This window comes from Lagenorhynchus albirostris, chromosome 1, assembly GCF_949774975.1.
Source record: "Lagenorhynchus albirostris chromosome 1, mLagAlb1.1, whole genome shotgun sequence".
Taxonomy (NCBI): domain Eukaryota; kingdom Metazoa; phylum Chordata; class Mammalia; order Artiodactyla; family Delphinidae; genus Lagenorhynchus; species Lagenorhynchus albirostris.
Genome location: NC_083095.1, coordinates 142,332,778 through 142,347,812, shown reverse-complemented (window position 1 = coordinate 142,347,812; position 15,035 = coordinate 142,332,778). Strand labels below are relative to the sequence as shown.

The 15,035-nt window shown below is 38.6% G+C and overlaps 1 protein-coding gene across 8 annotated transcripts in view; it reads left to right on the top strand.

Annotated features, from left to right (window-relative positions):
• Nucleotides 1-14,224, top strand: part of MEF2A (myocyte enhancer factor 2A) — a 174,332-nt gene extending 160,108 nt beyond the window's left edge. For 5 of the 8 annotated variants that reach the window (XM_060155665.1, XM_060155684.1, XM_060155628.1 and 2 more), the window contains 4 exons: nucleotides 1,141-1,164; nucleotides 4,923-5,049; nucleotides 8,721-8,847; nucleotides 10,134-14,224. In XM_060155665.1, coding sequence (XP_060011648.1) covers nucleotides 1,141-1,164; nucleotides 4,923-5,049; nucleotides 8,721-8,847; nucleotides 10,134-10,497 — 642 coding nt within the window. In that variant the 3' untranslated portion in view covers nucleotides 10,498-14,224. The remainder of the gene's footprint in view (nucleotides 1-1,140; nucleotides 1,165-4,922; nucleotides 5,050-8,720; nucleotides 8,848-10,133) is intronic. The other 3 variants (XM_060155692.1, XM_060155647.1, XM_060155657.1) reach the window with 1 other exon arrangement.
• The last annotated feature ends 811 nt before the right edge of the window (nucleotides 14,225-15,035 follow it).

Sequence of the window (15,035 nt, the reverse complement as noted above, 5' to 3'; positions counted from 1 at the left end):
TTGTCAGTTATCTTAATCTTTTTTTTAAGAGATCATGAAGCATCTCCGTGGAATTCTTAAAATTTGCCACAGAAACTATTTACACCCTTATCCCTGTAAGTTATAGTGAAAACTGTACACACACCCATATTATTTTGATGTGTCTTACAGTTGGAGATGTGTGAAGACATCTGTAACAGAACAGTTGAAGAGCATTTTGCGCACATTTGAAATAGAAGTTTATAGGCCAGGTAGTTGTTTTTCACAGTAAATAATGAGGCTTCTTCCTATTTTACACCATTGTCTGCTTTCAGATTGGGGCTTCATGTATCAGTGATGCTTATAAAGACACCTTTCGCAGATTGACAAAGAAGCTTGACTTACTCAAGTAAAATAATAAAAACCCTAGATAGTAGATTATTTCTAGCATATTAAGACTTTCTAGATGTGTAGGGGAAAAAGGAGCAGTATGTTTCATTCATCTTTTCTGTATGTGATTTATCAGTTCATTTCTCCTCCAGTCTCATTTTCTTCATATATGTGGTTTTTCTCCATTGAAATTATTATATTCATTTGAAAACTGTATTTGCAAATGATAAACATATAAATTTGTATTATTTAAAACTATACTTACTAAATGTTTGATTTCTTGTTGTTTCATAACAGTGTGCTTAGTTACTGTGGGAAATAAGAAAACAAGATAATTTCTGCCCACCAAGGAGCACAGAATCTAGTATAAGATAAATGGACATGTGTGACCAGGTAGGGTAGGGATGGGAGGATTTAGATGTAAGTATAGAGTTAATATTCTCCAGATTCCAAATAGAAACTAGTTTCATGATTAGGAAATACTTTTATATATTGTCACAGTAGCATGGCCATGTGTAGGCGAGGCCAGCATAAGAGCAGACCAAGTTGGGGTAGGAATGTCTAAATCCTGGCCCTAGAGGATTTAAAAGAATCTTTCCAGTCTTTTGAAGTCAACTACAGGTACAGAAACAATAAATAATTTATGTTTGTACTTACTGCATATATAATCATCTCTTTAGACTTCCAAACAACTGCTAGTGTTCAGATACCATGTTTTTCTAAAGAAATATTTAATATTCGAGTACCAACAGTCTTAGTAACTCTCTTATCCCTCTTATGTGCTGAGTGCAGTCGGAGGAAGAGGAATTGGAGTTGGTGAGTGTGGGTTTCCGATTGAAGGGAGTTGAAAAAGATGTAGAAAGTACTAATTCTCTTCAGTGTTTTTATCTAATATTCCCTTTGTTACACAGATTTTTTTTCTTGCTATTAAATACTGTCCAAACATTTTGAATAACTAAACCAACCTACGGGTACTGCAGAGTCTGGTTTTCCTACTTATAATTGTATATCTTGACCCATTTTATTTGTTACCACTTTTTAGGGAACTTTGGGATAGAGCCTTTATAAACAATAGCTGTCCATGATGAGAAGACACATTAAAGATTTTTTTTAAGGAAAGATACAGAATACCTTTTATAGTTCCCCAAATTATTAATATATTTTTAGAAAATGACTTCACCCTCACAGTTCCTCAGATTGTAACACACTGTCTTGTGTTTCTCTTTCTTTCAAAAAGATTACATCATTTTTGGTGAGGTCACCTTTTTTCAGAGTTAGAATTATTTCATCCTGCATGAGACGATCTGAACCACAAGGGGGTTCCCTGTTTATTAAAATGAATGTCTTTAATTTAACATACACAAACTTATTTTTTTTTCTATCAGAAGATATTCTGTTCTTAAAAGTAGCTATTACCTTTTTTCCAAAACAAATGATTTCTATTGGCTTTTTTTCTAGAAATTAAATTTGACTAAAAGTAACTTTCAGTTAATATATTTCTTTGGGAACTAAAACTCAAACCTCACAGAACTGATCTTCTGATTTCACAGTCAGCTGCTAATTAGGTGACCTTAAGGGGAATAAAAACTTGAAAATGTTTAGTTTTTAGCATGGACAGAGGTTTAGATTGCATGAAAGCATGGGGGAAAGGCATCTGTTCATTTTGTTTACATTATTATATATATATATGCATGTTGGTATGTTTTGCACAGTTGCTTTCTTTTCAAATAAGGTTGTCTGTGCTCTGTCCTTAAAACGAGAGATTGTTCTTTAACTTTGTGTTCACTCTCACAGTTTTGGATGTGGTTTCATATTGGTTAACTAAAATATACTAGCCAGCTTTCGTTGTGGCGTTGGATTATATCATGTGCAGATTTTAACTATCTTTTGGGGAAATACTGTACTTAATGATACAGTAATGATTAGCAAATGGATGTTTATAGCTCAAGATAAAATAATTCATCTTAGATTAAACCTCACTATTTATACCCTTAAGAAGTTATCATAAGTGCTTCCTTGTGAACTTATGAATTATCTAGCAATATGTTGCCCTCTAGTGGCTGTGGAAATCAGTGCCATTGAGCTTTAATGGGTAGAACCGATATATTGGAGTGTTACTGTTTTACAAACACACACACCCCATCCCACCCACCCCCCCATCTTGAGGTCACATCAGTAGATTTCCGTGGAGGTGAAGCTATGGCATGAATAAAGCTAGACCAAACCATGTTGTACTTTATTTTTCACCTAGTATTTGACTCTTGAAGTTTCAGTGACCAAATCTGTGAGAACAAATTAAATCCAAAGTAGATCTGTCTCAAAAATTCATTAAAATTTTTAACTTGATGCTGAGACAAAAATGTATTCCTTTCCACATTCCTTAAAGTATACCCTCAATTACAGAATCTCAAAGGTAAATTTCTAAGTATTTGAAGACTATAAAATCTAGCAATCATAAAAATAAATACTTGTAATTAAGAAACAAATATATAACCAAAAATTGTATAGTCATTCGCATTTCTAAAACTTAAGCTAATTCAGACTCTAAAACTTAATCAATTTAAAATGCAGAGCTTTATGTGTCAGACTAAAATATAATCAGAAACACAATCTATTAGAATTCGGAAAGTTGTATAAATTGGCTTGAGCTCTAAAATATAATCATGAATGGCTCTGACCCCAAGTGAAATAAAGACAAGTGCCGGAGCCTACACTAAAGACTCCTTTAGAACCAGGCTACAGAGATTCCTTTAGAAGCCTTGCAATTCTAGAACAACTCTACTTCATGACAGCTCCAGGGGAATAGCTATGGATCAGAAGGAATAAATATATTTACCTTTTTTTTTATACGAGTTATGTAGAAATCTTGGGCCAGAGGGTTTCTTAGAGCAATAATTTAAGGGTACTATCTTACCTTCCTGTAGTACTTCAGTTGTCTCAAAGCATTTCCCATCTATTACCTTACTATATTCTCACAGTAGTACTACAAGGTAGGCAGCACAATGATCACTATCTTCCCCACTTTACAACTGAAGAGGTTTGGAGAGGTTAAATGATTTTCCCAGTGCTTAGGAATTAGTGAATCTGGGACAAGATCCAGGGCAGTATACCTGAATGGTCTTTCCGACATCCTCTAATTTAAGATTGGATAGAAAATACAAACTAAAAAGAAATAAAATGAGATCTGGATCCTTATCAAATGATCAAAAGTTCAAAAATCTAGATCTAACCAAAGGCCTTTATCTGATTACCCTTTGAAATGGTGATAGAGAAAACTGAATCACATCCTGACTCTCTATAACCTCAAGGGCACTGAATTATACTTTTATTCATATGGCTTAGTACCCCAAATGTCAGTTATCAGGCTGTAATTTCTTCAGTTAGAAAAAAATAACCCTGGAGTTATGCTTTAGCCTTCTTGTGTTCTAACCACATGGAACTTGGAGTCTGTCCTGTTCCTCTGATCCTCAGTTTTAGAAAGTGTTCACTTAAGGCAGTGTCATGAGAAACTGCCCTGTCATACCTCTACACATACAGAATGGTGACTATCTTAAACTGACTTGATTATTCAATAGTTGTTTTCTTTTTTCATTCCCATTGTAGATAGGATACTATGTAGATGCTGTCAGTTGGCAAGCATTTACCATTTTTCATGCAGCCCTGTCAAAAGTACTTTATTCAAAAAAATAAAAATAAAAATAAAAAAGTACTTTATTCAAGAGCTCTCTACCCAAAGCTTCTCCTCTCATAAGAGTCAGGAGACTGTGTGTGAATCTGCCGTTAAAAAACAGTCAGTGTTGGATGATGTGGATGATGGGAGAGGCTCTGCATGTATGGGGGCAGGGAGTATATGGTAAATCTCTGTACCTTTCCTTCAATTTTGCCGTGAACCTAAAACTGCTCTTTTAAAAGTCTTAAAAAATCTATATCTAAATATATACATACATATACATGTACATATATATGTGTGTGTGTGTGTGTGTGTGTGTGTGTGTGTGTGTGTGTGTGTGTGTGTGTGTGTCAACTGCAGGATCAGAGGGAAGGAAATATGAATACAAGCTGCACTTTAGTAAGCCATGACTTAAAACCTTGTTAAATTAGTAAATGCTGCAAAAAGTAGTTTTGATCCCTATATGCTCATGGACTTATAATCTCTATATATACAAATGACCTTGCTATCCTCTGGTATTTAAAATCTACACATATTTTATTTAGGGTAGTTTGGCTATCTTTATAGTGGCATCAAGTCGTCATTTATGCTAACACATAAGTGTTATCAGTCCTAATGCAGTTTTCTATTTTAAGGGTATATCTCTGCCATCAATAAACTCTATGAAAAAGACTCTAGGGGAAACTGAATAATTAATGTAAAATACGTCCTTTAAAATTAAATATTTAGTTATTCTTATTAGTATTTTTAAGGTTTTCACATGATCACTGCTTCAGGGAATAATGACATTCACATCATAAAACTGTGAAAAGTCACTTTTAAATTGAATGTTATTTTTAAAATATTAAGTTTGAATATAAATACTCACAGAATAACACTTTTACTTTTTTCTTCTCTCTCACAGAATACCCAGAGGATAAGCAGTTCTCAAGCCACTCAGCCCCTAGCTACCCCCGTGGTGTCTGTGACAACCCCTAGCCTGCCTCCACAGGGCCTGGTGTACTCAGCAATGCCGACCGCCTACAACACTGGTAAGCCTACTCTGTTGCCTTTTGTGGGTTTTATTTCTTTGTTTTGTGCTCAACATGTGCTTTTATGATTTTTAAATAGTATATTTATTGAAATAAGTTATTTCCAGTTTCTTAGATTCACATTTGGATATGTTAAAGAAACACATGCTAGTCTTGAAAAAAAATTAGAAAATACGCATTGATCGTAGAAAGATTTCCCAGCATGAACTTTTACTTAACCCCTGACGAAGAAACAACTAGCTGTTATCAAAATTATGGTATGCAGCAAGCGGAGCAAAAGGCTCGGCATTTTCTATATAGTTCTTGTTAAATAGCATCTCACTATTCCAGGCTTTTAAAATGAGGTGTTTTTCTGTATGCTGTGTCAACCTAGCTTGGGAAAGACTGAGTCCCTTTGGACCTCAGGGCTCGGGGAGGTGGAGTTGGGTGGCTGTGCCAGCAGGTCATGTTTTCCTCCGTGTGACACCCCTTTTGGTTTCTGCTGTTTGTGCCTGAGGGGCAAGACCAGCAGCTTTCTTGTTTCTCCTCAGAGTCTGTCACTCGTCACCTCTGAGGGGAGCTTTTCACTCATTCATGCTTATTTAGACATTTCACTCCCAAATACCCTATTTGGAGGGTATATCAGGTAAATTTAAGAATGCTGCAGTGACTGAAGGGGTGCTTTCAGCCACGCAGGCTGTGTGGAGAACCCGACGTGCACAGGTTTCTCTAGATGTGCCATCATAGGGAGCGGCAGAGGACACATGGGGCTTCACTTTCTCGCCAGCTGAGCCAAACACCTGATGCTTCAAAAGAAGGAAAGAGGGAAATAGTTAAAAATACCTTGCCAGTTTTTCAGAGACTACAGTGCAGAGAATTTATTCTTTTGTGATTCTAATAAGGAGACTAATAAAAATCATCTAATTTTAGACTTCAGGATAAATGCTGTAGCACGGTGCTTTCACCCTGCTCTCTGGAGCTCCCAGAGGGGTGCAGAGCCATCAATACATTTGATTGCTGCTTTAATTCCAAGTACTTCTTTTAAAACAGAAATAACTTTAAAAGGTTTTGTTGAAAAAGAAAGCCTCTTAGAAAATGTCTACTACCTTTTCCAACAATCAATATGAAAAAAAAGTCCAAATCCATCAGCTAAATCTAGAGTAAAGCCAGGGATTATGCATTCATATAAATTCTGTTTCATTGTCCTGATCACCAGCTATATGAGCAACACTATTCTAGGGACATACATTTTCTCCCAAGTTTATTCTGGAAAAGGAGACAGGACATACCTAAGTTGGTAACTATGGCGGGGAAGTCCTGAGTTGTTGAGGTTACCAGTTCATGCTGTGATCTCGAGAAGGTGAGGAAAGAAGGAAATCTGTGAGCTAGAATGTTCAGAGGAGTGTTGGCTGAGGAGATGGGGCTTGAGCAGGGTGTCAACATTAGATTACAGTTTACTGAGCATTTCATGACAGGTTTTTCCAATATTCAACTTAGATACCCCCCTGTATTTGTTTTTAGAAATGCCATGGGATTTAAAGAATCTTTTTTTTTTAAGTCCAGAAGGAATTACCAAAACATAAAAATGGAGTCAGGTTCTGTCGAAACTGTCCATCACTTAGCATCAATCTCACTCCTCCTTTAACTACATAGTCTTTGCTCTCTCTCAGAGCACCTATTCTGTTTAATGTTGCCACATTATCTTTAACGTATTTATCTATTTGCCTTTTTAAAACATGCGTCCATGTTTTGTCTTTTGTTAGTATATCAGCTACGTTGTATGTGTGGCATGTGTCAGACACATGCCAGTCAGTACAGGGATGAATGAGCAACATTTCAAAGAGTACAATAGTTCTGTGTGAAGGAATCATATAGACGCTTCCTCATGCCCATCCATAACACTCCCAGCTTCTCCACTTATTCATGAATCTATTCAGCACATATTTATTGAACACATACTGTGTAACAAGCACCATGGCAGGCACTGGAAATACAAGAGTGTGTGGTTAACAGTGGAATGTAGGGTCTATCAGAGGAAAAGTCACAGGACAAACAGCTCTAGGAATAATTTATTACTGTCGTGTTAAGGGCTTCACTGAAGCTTCAGCCTGAAGGAGCACGTGTGACTCAGCCAGGCAGAGTAGGGAGAGTGTTCCGGGAAGAGGGAGTACTGTGTACAAAGGCTAGGAGGCAGCAGGAATGTGGCTGGAGGGATGGGACGGCTGTAGAGTTGAAACTACAGAGGTAAGTAGGGATGCATAGGCCTTGTTGAGGACTTTGGACATGAGAAGCATTGAGAGCATTGGGAAGCCATAGAAAGGTTTTAAGCAGAGAGGTATCATGACCATATTTTTTTTTTGAGATCACCTGGCTACAGTGTGCATGGGGCAAAAGTGAATTCAAGGACACCACACAAGAGGCTACTGTGATCCAAGTAATGGATACTGATGGCGTGAACTAGGGTGGTGGCAGTAGAGACGGTGAAACTTGGGCAGGCTTGAGAGACAGTAGCTAGAGTCAACCAGACATGATGGTTGGTGGTGGAAGTAAGTACCAAGGATAACACCCACAGGTTTCTGGCACGAACAGTCATGTGAAAGTTGGTTCCATTTACTAAAGAGAAGCAGGTTTGGAGGAAATGATGAGTCCAGTTGGGGTCATGTCAGATTTGAGGTGTGTCTGGAGAGACATCCAAGTAGACATGTCAAGTAAGTAGTTGGAAGGACTTGGAGGCACTGTGGAAGGCACAGTGTGATGGACCCCCACCCCAGCTTCTGTGGGGAGGGACGAGGCAATCTTAGAGAACACTAAATGAGAAAATATCCTAAGCAGAGCTATGCTGTTTCAACTCAGTTTCTTTTTTTAAAATACTAATTCACCAGGAAGACCAATTTCTTTAAACACCTCTCTTGAGACATGAAAAAGAAGTTAGAAGAGTTTGTGCCTCCTCTCTTTAGAACTAACTGGAAAAGACAAGTGTTAATGATGAACTGAAATAACTCTACGTGTGAATGATAACTAACATCCCACGTCTTGGTCACAACGATTATGACTGAAGCATTCATGTATATTATGTCTTGTAACAGTTTTTTGATGAACTTTCATTTTGCATGCAGTCAGGGATCTTTGACAGTTCCTGTACTTCGAACAAACGCAGTCATTTAATTGTGTGATAATGTAAATACTGTCTATGTCACTAAGCTTGGCACCCCATGAGAAGGGGTCCTGAGTCTTTCCTGCTCCCCCTTTATTTCAAGAATATGAGATGTGCTGATTTAGATGGAGTCAGGGTGAGCTGGAGTGTTTCTCTTTGTTCAGGAGGGTAGCAGTGGGCATATTTATTTAAAATAACAATTGTATAGGAACATCCTTTAGTGATGGTATTTTTATTATTTCTATTTACAAGTCCGGAAGAAGTATCTCAACTTCTTGTAAAATAATAAACTATAAATTATTCAGTACAAAATTGAAACGTTTTTTATTGAAATAATCCCAGACAACTGAATACAGCTAGGTCCTATAAACCTCCCCAAAGAAAAAGTTTTTGTGGGTTTTAGACCCATAAGTGCGTTGTTTGATGTTATGAAGTACCTGGCTTCTCTCAACATAAAACTTTTGAAGCAACTAATTGAAAAACAGATTTTGCATGCTCCTTTTATTACACACACAAGCAACATTTCCTTCTTTTTTAGATTACTCACTGACTAGTGCAGACCTGTCGGCCCTGCAGGGCTTCAACTCCCCAGGAATGCTGTCTCTGGGACAGGTGTCAGCCTGGCAGCAGCACCATTTAGGACAAGCAGCCCTCAGCTCTCTCGTGTGAGTAACTAGAAATTTTCCCCAAATCTGTACCCCTATTTCCCAACCCCTGTCTCATTCCACTGCCTTTGAAGAAAGGCAGCCTGAAGGTATTCCGGCCTACCTACCACCCTTCTCTTTTTTGCCTTGGTTAACATCAACAGACAAAGAGAATAAGAAAATGGGCTGTGCCCTTTGCTTTCTTCCCCGGATCGTAGGGGTGGAGTGGTAGGGCTTGGGTATCTTATGTATGAATCAAGCTACATGGGATTCATGTGGTTGATCCCAGCCCACTGCATACACTGTATACCTCACCAAGAAGGGTTCACAAAAGAGAATGTTCCTTATGGACAGTGTGTGGGGATATAAGTGAAAAGGGTTTACAGTGGTGCCCAGGTAGGACCAGGCATCACCAGCAGAAGGAATGGTGCTTCAGTAGAACCAGAATAGTCAGCCCACAGAGCAGCTAGAGGAGATGAGGGGACAGCATAGCAGGCCCACGAGGCCTCCACGAGGGTTGGCTGCCTTGCCCCTGCTCAGGACACTCAGGACACCCAGCCTCTTAGCCTCCTGCCCTGAAAATCCCCAGAGAGCTTCCCTGCATCCTGAAATAGCTCCACAATGCATACTGTTATCAGTCGTCTTGGGAATTATGTCATGGAGAAAGGCACAGAGTATCTGAGGGAAATTTCTTTGCCTACACAGGTGTTTGGCCCTCGGGCCTTTGCAGAGCATCCTAAATGAACACACTAAAAATAACCATGCAAAGGCAAGTGGAAAAGGCTTGGTGCTCAGACTGGGGGGAAAGCCTGTATACACTCTACTGTGTCCTACTCTGAGCAAGTCACTTAGCCTTTCTGAGACACTTTCCTCATCTGGAAAATAGGGTGACATGACTGACTTCTGAGAGCTGCTGTGAGAATAGGTGACATGTTGTGCCTGTCACAGAAGCAGCAGAAAGGAAGAGAGGAAGCAGAATTCAAGTTGCCATATTGTTCCTCTGCCATTTTGGTCCATGTACAGCATTAGTCACTGACACTGTTTTGGATCCTTCAGCTACAGAAGTACCAAGACTGTGGGTAACAGGACCAGTCACTAAAAATCTCAACTGTACTTGTTTTTTGTCTACCAGGGATATATAATTTTTTTCTGTGCCAAGCACTGCAGGAAACACCAAAACTGGTCTTGGGGAATTCTGACAGTATTTCAGACCCTGGACTTTTTTCAGTCGGGTGGTGTCTGTAATATTCCATTTATGCAGATGTACTCACAAACCATCTACCATATCTTTTTTTTTTTCCCTTCAGTGCTGGAGGGCAGTTATCTCAGGGTTCGAATTTATCCATTAATACCAACCAAAACATCAACATTAAGTCAGAACCAATTTCACCTCCCCGGGATCGAATGACCCCATCAGGCTTCCAGCAGCAGCCGCAGCCACCGCCGCAGTCACAACCCCCTCAGCCGCAGCCGCAGCCACAGCCGCGGCAGGAAATGGGCCGCTCCCCTGTAGACAGTCTGAGCAGCTCAAGCAGCTCCTATGATGGCAGTGACCGGGAGGACCCGCGGAGCGACTTCCATTCTCCGATTGTGCTTGGCCGACCCCCAAACACTGAGGACAGAGAGAGCCCTTCCGTAAAGCGAATGAGGATGGACGCGTGGGTGACCTAAGGCTTCCAGGCTGGTGTTTGTACTTTCTGTTACTGCAGTGAACTGCTCTACATATCTAAGTTGGTAAATAAGGACATGAGTTAAATATATTTATATGTACATACATATATATTCCTTTACATATATATGTATGTGGGTGTGAGTGTGTTTATGTGTGGGTGTGTGTTGCATACACGGAATCAGGCACTTACCTGCAAACTCTTGTAGATCTGCAGGTGTGCGTCCCATGGCAAACAGAGCACCCTGTAGGCAGAGTCTAGTCTGGCACTTCCTTGGACTACTTGTTTCATAAGATAACCAGTTTTTGCAGAGAAACATGTACCCATATATATAATTCTCCCACACTAGCTTGCAGAAACCTAGAGGGCCCCTACTTGTTTTATTTAACTGTGCGGTGACTGTAGTTACTTAAGAAAAATGCTTTGTAGAACAGAGCAGTAGAAAAGCAGGAACCAAGAAAGCAATACTGTACATAAAATGACATTTATATTAATTACCCACCTGGCATGGGTCTCTGTTGCAAAGAGGTGCATGGGAAAGGGCTGTTGATATTAAAAACAAAAAACAAAACAAAAAAGCCCCACACATAACTGTTTTGCACGTGCAAAAATGTATTGGGTCAAAGAAGTGATCTTTAGCTAATAAAAAAGAGAGAGAATAGAAAACACGCATGAAATATTCAGAAAATATTAGCCTAGAAATATAGAGCATTAACAGTAAATTAATATATTAAGTTATAATTGGAATATGTCAGAAGTTTCTTTTTACATTCATATCATAAAAATTAAAGAAACTGATTTTAGCTCATGTATATTTTATATGAAAGAAAACACCCTTATGAATTGATGACTATATATAAAATTATATTCACTACTTTTGAACACATTCTGCTATGAATTATTTATATAAGCCAAAGCTGTATGTTGTAACTTTTTTTTTAGAGAATAGCTTTATCTTGTTTTAACTTTCTAGTTTTATTTTAAGAGGGGGAAAAAAAAACAAACAAAAATATCTTGCAAGCAGAACCTTGGAAAAAAAAAGCCATGAACACTTATTACTCTATATGTAAATTAAAAGTTGAGCCAAACTCTTTGTGTATATAGAATCTTAAATATATTATCACCTTTGATGTAAGTACCTATGTATTGTATGGTCACCAGATTAAAAAGTATATTTTTGTGGATTGCCGCCAATTTAGGGGGAAAAGGCGAGATCCTTATTAAGTAGAGTATTCACTGTTTAATATTTACTATTTTGTTAAATATACTGTACTTTGGATTTTAATTATTGGCCCAGTCTTTTCAGAGGATTGTATAAAGGGGTTTCTCCCCTCACTGGTGGTGAATGTGTGATGTTACATTGTAATCTTTGTGCTGTATGGGTTGAGCATCATTATATATTTTATATGTGTATATAAATAGCAAAGTGGCAAAAAAAATTGGTGTTAAGTTCATCCTGCATAAATGTAAAATGTGTTGTGACAGATTTTATAAGGCATTATTTAAAACTTGCCTTTTGTGAGGAAAAAAATATAGTAGAAAAGCTGACCTAATTTAATTAATATTAGAGAAAATGGCAAAATAGTTGATGAGCACAAAGGTTTTATAAGTGGTAAATGATTAGGAAAAAATATTCGTGGGGAAAGGGGTCTTTTTTCCTTGACCCTCTAAAATAGCATGATGCAGCTGGTTACAGAATACTACCACGCCAGACACTCTGTGCATCGAATGACACTGCAATGTGGGGAGCAGTCCTCTCATGGTGCCGATTCTTGGCACAATTCTTGCCATCCTGATGCCCTCAACTGAGATGCTGACCAAGGCCTTACTCTCACAGGAAGACAGCTAAGTGGTAACAGCAAGCTTGGCAGGTCCCTGGGCTTGTGCCATGAACAAAATTCAAAGTCCTGTATGTCTTTCATCATCGATTTTTAAATACTCCCTTTCCTGAGAAACTCAAAATAAGGGTTTAAAATTACTGCTATTTTCTATTTTAAACTTAATATTAAGCAGCTACCTACAATTTTTACTTATGTTTTGGTTTTTCCCCCTAAATTGCGTTCCTTGTGATGTTTTTTTCCTCCTGTGCTCTTTGTGACAAATCATCAGCCAGACTTCCTGGCTGACACATAGGTAGTAGGTACAGGATAAACTTGTGGCATTCCCAGCTGCAAAATGGAATTCTGCTTTTAATGACATTTTCGGTAGTAAATTTTGATAGAGGCCAAAAAAGGGAGGGCAATATGCTTTGTCCTCTCGTCAGTTTAGACATTTGGCTCTTATTCAGAAAGGACTGTTTTTTCTTTAAAATATACTTATTTTACTGAACTACTTACAGGCACATTTCTTCATGAGGTCACACCTAATTGAAAGAAGACAGTTTCCCAACACTGAATTTCCAGGATAATCCTTACCACTTTGTAAACCATTTATAGCTTTGGAAGTGTTCAGTGCTTCTTTGGTTGTTATTTATGCATGTTCATGAACTTCTGCTGTACATGGGATAGGAGTTAACACATTCACATTTACTGTCTATTTTCTTGTGTGCCTTATGAGATGGCTTTTCTGACTGTATCTCAATAGTCTTTCTTTCTATGCAGGTTTATAATCAGTACAACTACTGTTTTCTAAAATAATATTACGCAAGGCTCGGAGTTTGTATTTCAATTACACTGACCAAGTAACAATGTATTCTGTTTTCAGGAACTGAGTATTTGACTGTTAACCCTTTTCCCATATACCCAGTGTGACTTAGAGCATATGGACTTGACAGAGATGCCCTCACCCAGACCCCATGTACGAACACATAAACATACATGTCTCCTGTTGGAAACCAGCTCAGAGTGGGGAAGACACTAACTGTGTCACTTTAGAACCTACTTTTCTACCCTTTTAGACTCATGTGTTTTGTATGACACCATCATAAGAAATTTTATCCCTGCAGATGAAGTATTTTATTACTAAAAGACAAAAACAAAAAAAGCTTAAATTGCACTGGTTAAAGTACGGTTTCCAGCAGCTGTACTTCCTTCAGCAGTCTACCTGGTACTACATTGAGAGTGAAAGTCACCACTGTACATCTACAGATGGTCCCAATCAAAAATCAACCTTTTGAGCCCTAATTATGTCCATTGTGTTAGAGACTAAATCAGGGGTTTGTTCTAAAAGAACAATATATGTTTTACCATTTCCTTTTACTGTAAGGACAACTAATAAAGCATTAACATATTTTCTGTATTAACCATCATGCGCACAAGAAATACATAGTAAATAAGGAACCAGAAAACTCCTGGCATTGGATCATAAGAAGCTAGATGATTAGAATGTGAAAAAGATTTTACAAATGTAAAACTTTTATTTCTCTGTAGAAACTTCACTTTGCTGTGCAAGAAGACACTGCTTTGCTATATTTAAAATGGCTTTTTTAAAAGAGATTTATGTATTTGGTAAATGTTTGTAGTCAACAGTTCACACAAGAAGCTGTACACGGTTTGATCATGTAAAACCGTTTGGCGGCACAAGCTGGACTTTGTTGCCATCCTTGAGATGAACCTTTTAAGAAAAATAAGTTAATCTCAATTTTTCCCTGAATGTGTTTTTTTTCTTCATTATACAATAAATATTATAGTGAACTTTTTATCAAATGGTTAAGAAAATGTTAGAGGTTGTTGTAAACTCTTTGTATCCTGCACTCACTACAGTAAAGATGGACTGGCTTTTCCTGTGTACTCCAGACTCTGTCATGTTTGCCACCAGTCGTCCTCTTTTTCCCTTCCCCTTCCTCTCTCCCTCCCCTCGCTTTCCCCCCCTCCTTCCCCTCCCCTCCCCTTTTCTGCTTGCAGGTCCCTTTCACTTGCTTTGAGATGTGGTCAGGGAAACTGTTGGCGGCACCCCGCCAGCCTCCCCTGTATTGGCTCCCGAGGCCTCTCCTCCTGGGGCGGCCCTGGACGCTTTAGGAAGCAGCCAGGGATCCAGTCCCAGCATCAGCCAGCCTGGCCGTTCTGTGCATGCTGGTGTGGATACATTAAACCCATTCAGTCTCTGATCGAGGCTTCCTGCAGGATATGCTACCAAAGTGTGGGGGTGGGGCATTGCCGGCACTTACTATCGTCCAAGTCTATTTCTCCCTCAAGTTTAGGTGGTGAAATAATTTGTTTTACTCAACATGCATACATAATACTGAGCTGGGGTGGCAGAAGGCAGATTTACTAAAAAAAATTTTATTTTCAAAAGTGATAGATGTGAAAAATTAAACTTGCAGCAGAGAGAGTTCTTTTCCTCTGATTCGCTTTCTAAGCCATCTCCCAGCTAAACAGATTCTTGCTGTCAAAAGCTAAATTTCTGTGCTGGCTTTACTTGCTGGCTACTGTGAGACTCTTACTAGCAGGTTTTGAAAGCTGGTTGAGGCCTGTGGCTAAAAATAATCACACCGGCAGCTACTTAAAATCAATTCATTGCGATTTCCTAGTTGGCTCCCATGGGTGCTGCCTCCCTCTAGGCTCTGTTGTTTTTCAGTTGATTCTGTGAATGACACCAGCC